The 12,424-nt window shown below is 34.4% G+C and overlaps 1 protein-coding gene across 2 annotated transcripts in view; it reads left to right on the top strand.

Moving 5' to 3' along the window:
* The window catches only part of LOC110455674 (ankyrin repeat and fibronectin type-III domain-containing protein 1-like), a 152,983-nt gene that overhangs the window by 79,123 nt on the left and 61,436 nt on the right, over window positions 1-12,424 (top strand). The window contains exon 1 of one of the 2 annotated variants that reach the window (XM_021505940.1): window positions 870-1,924. The exons of the other annotated variant lie outside the window; for it this stretch is intronic. Within the exon in view, the coding sequence (XP_021361615.1) occupies window positions 1,687-1,924 (238 nt within the window). The 5' untranslated portion in view covers window positions 870-1,686. Of the gene's footprint in view, window positions 1-869; window positions 1,925-12,424 lie in introns of those variants that run through there. 2 annotated transcript variants of the gene reach the window in all.

The following is a 12,424-nucleotide window of genomic DNA, read 5'->3' as shown; positions in this document are numbered from 1 at the left end:
TCTACAGGAATGGAAATATTTTTAATCTTAATATACAATGCATATAAAGCTTTTTTTGCTTGCTTGCTCTGTTAGTATATTGGCGATGTACTTAAGTAAAGTGAACATTTTCCCCGAGGTTTTCTATAAGGTCAATTCTGTGGTTGTAATATAAATGTGTTTTATCAAAAGATAATTGATTTCATGGTCTGTATGTCTATCGATCATTCACATAAAGTGCCCTCATCCTCGCCGTGATTAATAAAAGTCACCCAGAATTTTATCCTATACCTGTCCTAATTGGATATATATTTTCACCTGTCTGTTGAGTGGTTTTATTGACCAGTAGTGGGGTACACCTGTCTTGCTGACACAGGTATGATATACCCACAGGTAAGACTTTGGAGGACAATAAGTCAGAACAGGTCAAACACCTGTCACTTTCAGGTAAAAAAATATAGCGTCTGTTTGGACATATGTCGTCTGTACAGGTAATTATATCCATAATTGGTCATAATTACCTGACAGTGTCTGTACTTTGTGTCAAAATGATCTTGTGAAAGTTTTCGGTGAGCACCGCTCAACTCTAATCCAGATATATATATATATAGAGAGAGAGAACCAAGTGATCATATCTGTGTCCTGTAACCGCTAAAAAGAAATCAGGATCTGTATTTACTTATGTGTGTACACACAATACGAGATATATGTACTTATGGCTTTTGTGCCGGCCCAGTGCTACCTGTTAATATCAGAAGCTTTATACAGGTAAAAGGAATCAAGGTGTGTACTCTATGTATATATACCTATACAAGAACTGATCACTTACCTTTTCCTGTATGGAGTCTAATACATATATTTCTACCTGAGCGGGCATTACTGGTGTAGACTAGCGACATGTGAGGGGAAGACGATTTTCGTTTGACTCAGGGGATCTTTTTGAAAGTGTTTACCGGATCACCAATACACAATCATGGAATTCTACGTCGGATTGAATTTTTTACCTGCCATGTTTGTTTCAAAGATTGATTGCACGGAGAATCTTGACTCATTTTACACGTAACAGATCTGTTTTATTCATTATTGCCGAATGTTTATTTGGTTTTTTTGGCCTCCCACATGTGTGTGTATATATATATATATAAATATATATGAATATAAACAGGCAATACAAACACACGGATTGATGTGTAAGTCACTGGGGAATATTTTTGCGAGTCGGATATGTCATCGATATATCATCATGTGATCGGCAATGGTACAGTTGTCTATTATAAATGACATTTACCTGTTCAAAAGAAGTCACATTCCTGGCCTCCGAACATGATATACGACTACAGCTTTACCTGACGAGGCAGGAATTGTATAATGACTTCTAAACAAATGTGGAATTTTTTCGGATTTTGACATATCCGACATGGAGTTTGGAACATATATCCAATGACAGATCAAAAATATTTGTAAAAAACAATGAAAGAAGTATATTCTGAATAGTCTGTTTCTCTCGCCAGAGGAATAAACGTGTGCTAGCTGGGCTCTTGGATTTTTAACATCATGCATCATTGATGTCAATGTTAAAATATTTAGATTGGAAAAAAGTTCAAATTCAAATGAAAATAATGAATTGTTTTTGAAGATGAATAGAGTGTGTTTGTCAGAATATTGAGATACTGAGGGGAGTTTTGGAATTACGGAAACTCATCCACTATGATAATGGAAATTCATAAATTCGCGAAAAGTGTCCTGGGACAGAGGAAAACGAAAATGCAAGATTTGCAGCGAGCTGGATCGTGGAAGGCGAAGAAGGACGGCGAACATCTGATGCTGGCACGCTGTCGTAGCCAGGGATTTAATGGATTATCTACAGAAAATGAGGAGAATGATAAAGAATATCAACCCACACCCTCATTCCAAATTCTACCCAACCTCCCACCAATGAGACCACGTAAGTCTGTATGTTAAGTTCTATGGAAGGGTTTTGGTACCAGCAGATTGAGAAAGAGGATAGGGTTAATATAAAAGTGAAGGATGTATAGGCCTCCTAAAGTCGGCAGTTATGAAAAATGATTTTTTCCAACAATTCAAGGTGGAATTTTAGAGATATTCGTATGTATGGGGGTTTAAGGGGAAGATCGAAGCACACATTTGCAGCAAATAAAAAAATCTATCTTTTTTTCTAAAACCGATATATCCTTGGACACCAACGTCCCGATTTTCCTCAAGGGTTGGATGAGAAAGGACTCCATGGTGTAAATTTGCTTTATTATAATAATAGTCACAACTTTCTAAATATTAAAGCAGGATTTCCTTAGCCTTAATTTTTGTGTAAATTCAATTAATTAACTCCATAGAACAGTGTTAGCTATCCGGTTGATATTTTACACTGTTATTTTGTGAAATGAAGATTATTGTACATACTTTTAGACATTTTTGTATTTTTTCCCAAAGTCCCTACTCTTTGCAATGAAATTTTAGCACTGACATGTACTTTTGCTGGATGAAGACAGTAAAAAAAGGCGGTCCTGTGTTCAGATAGAATAGTATTATAACTCCAGGCATGCTCCTAAACCCATCATTTAATCTATAGCTATAAGGCTATAGAGAGTCAATATATTGCATTCTGTAAGAATTTAAAGATCCATCGAAAAAGTCCAACATTAGCTGTAAAAATATCTTTATTAGCTGAATATTGGATTTTAATTGTAACGAGGGCATTTCACCTCTCCAGAAGAAGTTTAATTCGTCTTGACAAGTTTCTACGAACTTTATATTAAACTCAGGCGACAAATTTATGCTGTAAACATGTTGAGTTTCTTGCATTTTAAAATCAATTATTTTCAAAATACTTACCAAGTTAATTGGATTTCTAACAAACAAAAAAATATAACTAATTGATATTCGTTGGAAGGAAATTCTGTTTAAGAATTATCGGCCCAATAAAAGTGTTAATTTATTTTAGAAGATGGATTTGACTGTACAGTGGTGCTTCCTAGCCTGCATGACAAGCTTAATCAATATTTAACGTTCAAATTTTTCATCTGGAATACTAGTAGATAAAAAAAAATCTGTAAAATTAATGATTTCAAATACATTTGTATTAATCAATAAGGATTGTTCAATACAAGAAGCATTAAATGATGTTATGTTTCGAAGAAAATTAAAAAGATACATTTTTGAATATCAATATTTCTAACATGTGAAGCTGACAATGCTTAACACAATCGTTCCAAATTAAACCCACCAAGGTTGAGACCCAAGTTCTCTAGTGGGTTTGTATGTACGACAAGTTCTTACATGATACGTCATACGAAAAGATGAAAAAGTCGTAAGGCGGTTCATTTTAGTGTAGAGCTTCGGGATGTACACGCGAGTGAGAAATTTGTGAGGCTTGACAATATGTTTTCCACTGCAGATGTTCATTGCTTTTTAAAGAGGCATTGGAATTTGTAGGATCGAACAGACATCTGAAGGTTGTACAATATGTCTCCCGCAGTAAAAAAAAATGTTCAAATGGTATACACAAATTATTTTTTATTGTGACGTTGTAGTCGATTTATCATACTGTCGTTATAATGCTGATATCATGCAGACTGAGCTTTTGAACTTCCTCCGCAAGCAAGAAAGGAGGTGAGGTGTACAAATATCAATTAGATTTGAAGAATGATCTTTTCATTCACATATCTGCAAAAGGTCGTAAATTAAAAAAAAAAAAATGTATTTCTACTGAAATGATATTGCTTACTTAGGGTCAAAGGTCAAGGTCACCATTGTTATTATTAAATGAGTCTCTTCCATTTTATGTGAGATATGTGAAACAGGTTTTGAAGTGTTAGTTTTAGTAAGGCTGCATGTGCTTAGCTTAAAATACTTCTCATATTTCAGAACGAGTTTTATAAATCGAGGATCTTGTATAATAAAATGAAAATATACAGATTTAATTATTTTTATTTAATACAGTCTTCATGTCGTTATAATCATGTCATGTTGATTGTCTTCATTCTGACGTTATAACGACATGACACATCAAGTCTGTTGGTTTTATCATGACGTCACTATGAAGTAACTTGAGGAAATAAACAAAAATATAACATAGAAGTTCTTAGATTCATAGAATAAGTTCTTTAAACAACAATTAAATATATGGGAAATAAGGAATACACAAAGTGATAACATTAATAGGGACCAATAGAATTCAAAGTTCTTTAACTCATTCACCCCTGAAATTTCATAATGAACTATTCCAACCTTTGAATTGGAAGAGTTCAAATGTGTCTTCAGGGGTGAAAGAGTTAAACAATATTACTTAATTATCATATTGGGCTTTCTTTCAGACACACACCATTATAAATTAAGTATAGCGTGGTTGCACTATCTGTAGATCTGTGCAAATCTTGATCCACACTAAGTGTTCACGCAGTATATTAAAAAATTATCATGTATATGTTTATCAGATCTGATAACTTTGTATGGCAAAGTTTTGAAATAAAGTGTACCACAACACACCATAACATATATATTCGTGTTTAAATAACCATGTTTATCAGTTTTGAAAACTTAGTATAACTTTGTATAACTTCTAAAATTTCGGAATTCTTTGTATATATTCTTGTTTGAATAACGGGACAGGTTGTTTTCAAATAGTATCAAGATTGTAATTAATATCTGTAAGTGGAGTTAATAAAAGTTTTTACGACTTTTCAAAGCTGTCCAAAGAAATCGTACAGGTGTAACAAAAGTCGGTAGGAAACAGTATACATTAGATTTTACGACCTCGATAACAACACTCATATCTGTAAAGTCAACTTACTTAAACCTATTAACGGTTTAGGCAAGTATGCCACTTCAAGTTACGATTTTGTGTCGAGCCCCGCGTGTTGTTCAACTGTTTCTGCGTAAGTGTGTTTGTACCTAAGAACCGTGTGTACCTCTCAAAAATAGAAGTGTTATCATTTCTTTATTGACGGCAATAAAAATCTTAGTAAGTTCGTTTGAAAGTAAAGGTATATGCTTTAATCCTCCATAAGTATATATTATCAGGGGTAAAATCAACTTCAAGTGTATGTCATTTAATTCTTCATTTCACAGAAATTTTAAAGCTAATGTAGCATTTATGTTTATTACACGTTTTTTTGTTTAAAAGATGTTAAAAAATATTCAAATTTTTAAGTATAAGATAGGCATCAGAAAGAATTACTTGAGTATTGTGCAATTTTTCATGTCATGTGTGGCGTATCTATAAGAAATATATACCCCACTTAAGTGCTTCAGTGGGCCCTTACTGATAATTACTTTTCAGTTTCAGGAGAAATATTTGCCTGGAATATGGTGTGTGATAATGAAATATATTTCCTTACTGTGATATACTCTGCTTCGCAGGGAATAGAGTTGTAAAAAATACATGACTTATATATGCGAGGATTTCTTGAGATCAGAGTTGTGTTTTGAAGAAAGAATGTGGGTTTGAAGTAGCGAGACCAGGTGTTTTATTTTTCGAAAATTTATATAATCACTTGCGCTCACACAATTTGGAAACATTTATAACATAAGCAAATATAAGGAAGAATTTTCAAAAATACAACCTGATCAATATAACACATATCTCTAGAGAGAATCAGTATACTATATAGTGAAGTATCATATACAACCTGATGAATATAACACATATCTCTAGAGAGAATCAGTATACTATATAGTGAAGTAGCATATACAACCTGATCAATATAACACATATCACTAGCGGGAATCAGTATACTATATTTAGTGAAGTATCATATACAACATGATCAATATAACACATATCACTAGAGGGAATCAGTATACTATATTTAGTGAAGTATCATATACAACATGATCAATATAACACATATCTTTAGAGGGAATCAGTATACTATAAAGTGAAGTATCATATACAACCCGATCAATATAACACATATCTTTAGAGGGAATCAGTATACTAGATATAGTGAAGTATCATATACAACATGATCAATATAACACATATCACTAGCGGGAATCAGTATACTATATATAGGGAAGTATCATATACAACCAACATTTTCAAAATATGAAAAAATGATGGAGGGGGGCCCGTGGTCAAGCCTTGTAGCATGACGACAAATTGTGTATATTGCAAAGAAAGAGCTTTACTATCCCCCTTATCTTTATTTGGTATACTTCAAGGAGAAGCACTGTCTCCGGTGGCTTCTCTTTATTTTGTATACTTCAGGGAGTGGCACTATCTCCCTTCTCTTTATTTTATATACTTCAAGGAGAAGCACTGTCTCCGGTGCCTTCTCTTTATTTTGTATACTTCAATATAACACATATCTCTAGAGCGAATCAGTATACTATATATAGTAAAGTATCATATACAACCTGATGAATATAACACATATCTCTAGAGCGAATCAGTATACTATATATAGGGAAGTATCATATACAACCAACATTTTCAAAATATGAAAAAATGATGGAGGGGGGCCCGGGGTCAAGCCTTGTAGCATGACGACAAATTGTGTATATTGCAAAGAAAGAGCTTTACTATCCCCCTTATCTTTATTTCATATACTTCAAGGAGAAGCACTGTCTCCGGTGCGTGCTCTTTATTTTGTATACTTCAGGGAGTAGCACTATAGTGAAGTATCATATACAGCCTGATCAATATAACACATATCTCTAGAGTGAATCAGTATACTATATAGTGAAGTATCAAATACAACCTGATCAATATAACACATATCTTTAGAGGGAATCAGTATACTATATATAGGGAAGTATCATATACAACCAACATTTTCAAAATATGAAAAAATGATAGAGGGGGGCCCGTGGTCAAGCCTTGTAGCATGACAACAAATTGTGTATATTGCAAAGAAAGAGCTATACTATCCCCCTTATCTTTATTTTATATACTTCAAGGAGAAGCACTGTCTCCGGTGCCTTCTCTTTATTTTGTATACTTCAGAGAGTGGCATTTTCTCCCTACTCTTTATTTTGTATACTTCAGAGAGTGGCACGTACTGTCTCCCTTCTCTTTACTTTGTATACTTCAGGGAGTGACACTGTCCCCCTACTCTTTATTTTGTATACTTCAGGGAGTAGCACTGTCTCCCTACTCTTTATTTTATATACTTCAGGGAGTGGCACGTACTGTCTCCCTACTCTTTATTTTGTATACTTCAGGGAGTAGCACTATCTCCCTACTCTTTATTTTGTATACTTCAGGGAGTGGTGCTATCTCCCTACTCTTTATTTTGTATACTTCAGGGAGTGGCACTATCTCCCTTCTCTTTATTTTATATACTTCAGGGAGTGGCACTACTCCCTACTCTTTATTTTGTATACTTCAGGGAGTGGCACTTTCTCCCTACTCTTTACTTTGTATACTTCAGGGAGTGGCACTTTCTCCCTTCTCTTTACTTTGTATACTTCAGGGAGTAGCACTGTCCCCCTACTCTTTATTTTGTATACTTCAGGGAGTGGTGCTATCTCCCTACTCTTTACTTTGTATACTTCAGGGAGTGTTGCTATCTCCCTACTCTTTACTTTGTATACTTCAGGGAGTAGCACTATCTCCCTACTCTTTATTTTGTATACTCCAGGGAGTGGTGCTATCTCCCTTCTCTTTATTTTGTATACTTCAGGGAGCAGCACTGTCCCCCTACTCTTTATTTTGTATACTTCAGGGAGTAGCACTATCTCCCTACTCTTTATTTTGTATACTTCAGGGAGTGGCACTTTCTCCCTTCTCTTTACTTTGTAAAATACTTTGATGAGTGCCACAATCTCTTTCCACATTTTTGTATTCTTTAGGAGAACATAGCAATATTTTCTTTCTCTTTATTTTAAAAATCTGGGTCATAAATTTGGCTTATTCAATACAATTGATAAATTGTTTCAAAGAAAAAAAATTGCAAAATAATTTCTGTTATACGTTATAATTATCTTTTCACTTTTGAGAATGTTCTTGTATATCAAACCCACAAAAACCGTAATCTCTGAAATAGAAATCCTCAAGTTTTTGGAAAATTAATAATCGCAACGATTTGACATCACCGTCTATTAGGTTAAATTTTACCCATGATATCTGAAGTTTCCAAACAATTAATTTCTGTAAAAGGATTGGAAAATACCAGTGCTTGGTAGCTTTGCAATAAAAAAAGGATGGTACAAGCATGTTGTGAAATGAGTTATCGGAAGCTCTCATGATAACTATATTCCCTTTGGAACCTTCCTAGGATCAGCTCCGGAAAACAAATGCATGACAGTTTTAAGTGAATTCTGACAAAGTATGAGTATATGATATATACATCAAAGGCTCGTATTCGCGTCTATAGTAAATTGTGAAACAAATTTCATCATAGAAATGTGGTGGGTGTTTTTTTGCTAAAAGCACCGTTTTGTAATTGAAGCGGAGTCTTGGGGGTGCCATTCATTTTGACTCACGCAGAGTATGTTCCACACCAATTTCACAATGCACTGAAAAATTTACTATCCAATAAAACTGTATAGCCATAAGGTAGCGGTTTTATAGCGTAAGGATATTCCCAATCTTGGAAACGTTGCTCCGTAGCAATCGAGGACAGCACTCGTAGTGTTTTACATATTGAAGGGCAGGCGTTGTGGAATCGATTTAAAACTCAATTGCCTTTGATACAGTAAAATTTAAAGTCTTTGTACCGAGATTTAGGTTTGGATGAATGAGTCGATTAGAGGGATATGCATGTACAATGTATTACTTTCTAAAGCTCCGGGCTGAGCTATCACATTTCTTATATATTACGTTTACAAGATTTATTGTGACAACCTCATGTAATATATATCTCAGATACACAGCAAGTGTTTACAATATGTGTAAACTATGTTTGAATAAATATTTACGACAAGAATCGAGAAATTCTAGATTTTATGTAACATTTTGTACACAACTCCTTAACAAATCTGTTTTGTAAACAAATCTGTTTTCACTAAAGTTAACATGTATAATTAACCCCTACTGCCCCTCCAAAACCCCCAACTCCCTGCTCCAAACCCCAAACAAATCAACCCCCAAACCTCTACCCCCTCCACCTCCAACCCACCATTTTTGCTTAGATTTGGGAATGTGGTCATAATTTTCCTAAAATAATTTCCTCAACTAATTTTCCCTGTTGTTTCAACTTGATACCTGTTGTTTAATGCTGTTTCACATTGTTACTTACTTGGTGACCCTAGTTATTCCATGTTGTTCTAGGGTATTGATCTAGTTTTTTGAGAATTTTACAGCTAGGNTATTCCGTCTTTGCGTATTGCAGAGTTATCTTCTCTTGGGAGCAGGTATTGATTGTTACGTCATTGGTTTGTGTGAGAAAATTACGTCGTTTTCTCAAAAATTGATGACGTTACTCTCACAAACCAGTGACGTAACAATCAATACCTGCTCCCAAGAGAAGATAACTCTGCAATACGCAAAGACGGAATAGTCAGGGCCACATAAGGACTGTGCCGAATAATAGTGGTTTCTAGTAGTTTGAGGTTATTCTAGTTGTTTTGATGTAATTTTATGTTGCCCTTAGTTGTTCCAGGCAAATCCTAGTTGCATGTTGCTTATTTTTCCATGTTGCTCCGAGTGTTGGTTTGTGTTGTTCCTAGTTGTTCCAAGTTGTTCCATGTGTTGCTTCATGTTGTTCCATGTTGTTCCATGTGTTGTTTCATGCACCCTATTAGTTTCTAGTTGTTTCGTGTAGTTTCAGGTTTGTACCAGATAAATTCTAGATGTTTCTTATTATTCTTAGTTGTTCATGTTGATCTTACATATTGGTTCAGGTTGCTTCAAGTCACTTTTGATGAAATACAATTATTCTAATTTTACTTAATTTCATATGTATTGTTCATTATGGGATTCACTGTTTTAACTTATTCACCCCTGAAATTTCATAATGAACTATTCCAACCTTTGAATTGGAAGAGTTCAAATGTGTTTTCAGGGGTGAATGAGTTAAAGGGCAGTTCTCGGGCTCGCTACACTGACTGTTTGCTGTCCCATTCGATAAAAATAAGTAGGGTGTATATATGCCCTTTCTTCCCACAATCCCCATCCAGCCCACTTCCGCTATTTCATCCAGAAATGGTGAAGCAAATTATTGGTGATTTTTATTTTTTTTAGTACTGATGAAAAACTGAGAAAAAAACAACAACGGTTGTTCTAATACAAAGTGTACTTACATGGTACACAGTTATATATACCATCTGCAGGCTTCGGAGATATATGAGTTTCCTAATTCAGTTATTCTTTGATCGACACTCCGTTATTTCATTTTTATTACACGCTTATTAGTTTATACAAAACATAGTTTCTGTTTACAACTCTTTGGTCTAAATATTCTGCGAGGAAAGTAAGGGCAGACATCTCATATATGCAGCTAGAAGTACATCCATTGTGATTAAAAAACCAAACTATCGGTCATATCAAAAGGCAATAATGGTTTTAATTTCATTGTAAAGTTTTATGTATCAACCAGCACCTCAAGAAATTTGTTAACAGTGGCTAGTGGGAATGCAAAAAGTCTGTGTCACTTCTAAATGGAATCATTTGAGCAGATTTGTACTGATAGAATTTTTGGGAATATTTTCTTACATTGAAGAGGTGAATGTATGGTTTTATCAACCCCCAAAAAACAAAGTACAAAGTGTATATATATGTACAACACTTCATTATTTTCCATGAATAAGTTTTCTCGTTATCATTCTTCTAATGATGTGTTTTTTATGGTTTTTAAAATGTCATAGGAAAAATGGTCACTTCATATCTTTGTTAATTTGGGTTTTAAATTAATGAATATTTATGAGTTAGGAGAAATGCCCAATTTAATGCTCCAGTCGGCCATAACGAATATGCTTGTTTATTTGAAAAAATAAAATCTAGGGTTGGGTCATTATGAAATGGGGTTACTCTTTTGGATAAATCAGTTCTTGTATAGACAATTGAGGGGATGAAGCTGAAGAAATGAAATTAAGGGGAGGTAACTGTTTGTACAAAAATTGATAGTGGAGTTCTCTAGTGTTTGGATTGCAGTGGGACAGGAATCCTTAATGGAACAAAAAATTAAAAAAAAAAAGGCTATAGCACTTCCATGCAGAACACATCAAACATAAATATTAAAATACTGCCAATAAAATATTCATAAACAAGCACCAATTCCACAATGATGACAGCTCAGAAGTTGGAAAACGACCTCAACATCGTACGGTAATAAAGTTTCGAAGCACATAGACAATAAATCAAGGGGATTTTAACAATGATTTAGCTCCGTACCAGCTTTGGTAATTGGCTCTAAGATTCTCTTGGAAAAAAAATTCACAACAGTGCAGAATTCTTTTCTAATGATATATACACCTCCAATTTTCATTTATATGGTGTATGTCGGAAATACACAGGAAAAGTCTGATTGACGAGAGCTGAGGAGGTTTTGGTTTGGTTTGTTTGTGTTTTACGTCTTATTAACAGCTATGGTCATTTAAGGACGTGCCAGGTTCTGGTGGTGGAGGGAAGCCAGAGTTCACCACATATAGACAACCAAAGTATATCCTACATGAAAATCAACACAGCATCTTATGAAAATGCTCTAACAAAACACAACTTTTCACTATGTACAATACCACAAAGTCATTAAAATGACAGAACTGAATAATCAAAGTTTGGCGTAGTCTTTTCATGAAAGTATTTGGTAAGATTTTACTCCAACGCTTATCATCGAAATCCACTTGTATGGAATACAGGGAACTTAAACGCAATGGTGGAACAACAACTTTTTTGCATATAGGAAATAATTTAAGTGGTATTATAAAGGATAAAAATCACTATCAGGGATAACACAAGGAGCAGTTCTTAGACCAACACTCTTGCTAATTTTTATTAATGACATTGCAGACCACATTTGTTTGACCATAAGACCTTTTGCAGATGATTGTTTATCCATACTACATATATATAAATACACACAGACACCATGCAATCAGCTAAGAAGACCACGCCAAATTTTGGCAGGACCTCGATCAGACATACTATGTCAATGAGCAGACAACTGGGCCCATGTTCATGAAACCGTTTTCATGCTTTAGCAAGAATTCTGTGCTCAATGTTATTTTCTTGTAACTGGCTTAAATCATGTGAGATGAAAGACAAAAAGTCGAATGAAAACTGGTTTAGTGAGAAAACATGTGTCATGTCATATTCTTCATTGAGTATGAAGCACAAACACAGGTGATAATAATGAAATAATTGACCTGGTCAAGTATGGACAGGTGTGCTAATTGTTTTACAGGTAGGTTTAGTACAGGTGTGTCAATTAATTACAGGTAGGGTTATTACAGGTGTGATAATCAATTACATGTACAGGTGTGCTAATACGGTAATTACAGACATGCCGATCATTTGAAGCATCATAATTATCCGTTATACTTAAAC

This window comes from Mizuhopecten yessoensis, unplaced genomic scaffold, assembly GCF_002113885.1.
Source record: "Mizuhopecten yessoensis strain PY_sf001 unplaced genomic scaffold, ASM211388v2 scaffold8361, whole genome shotgun sequence".
NCBI lineage: Eukaryota > Metazoa > Mollusca > Bivalvia > Pectinida > Pectinidae > Mizuhopecten > Mizuhopecten yessoensis.
Note: the sequence above shows the minus strand (reverse complement) of the source record. Positions and strands in the feature narration are given on the sequence as shown.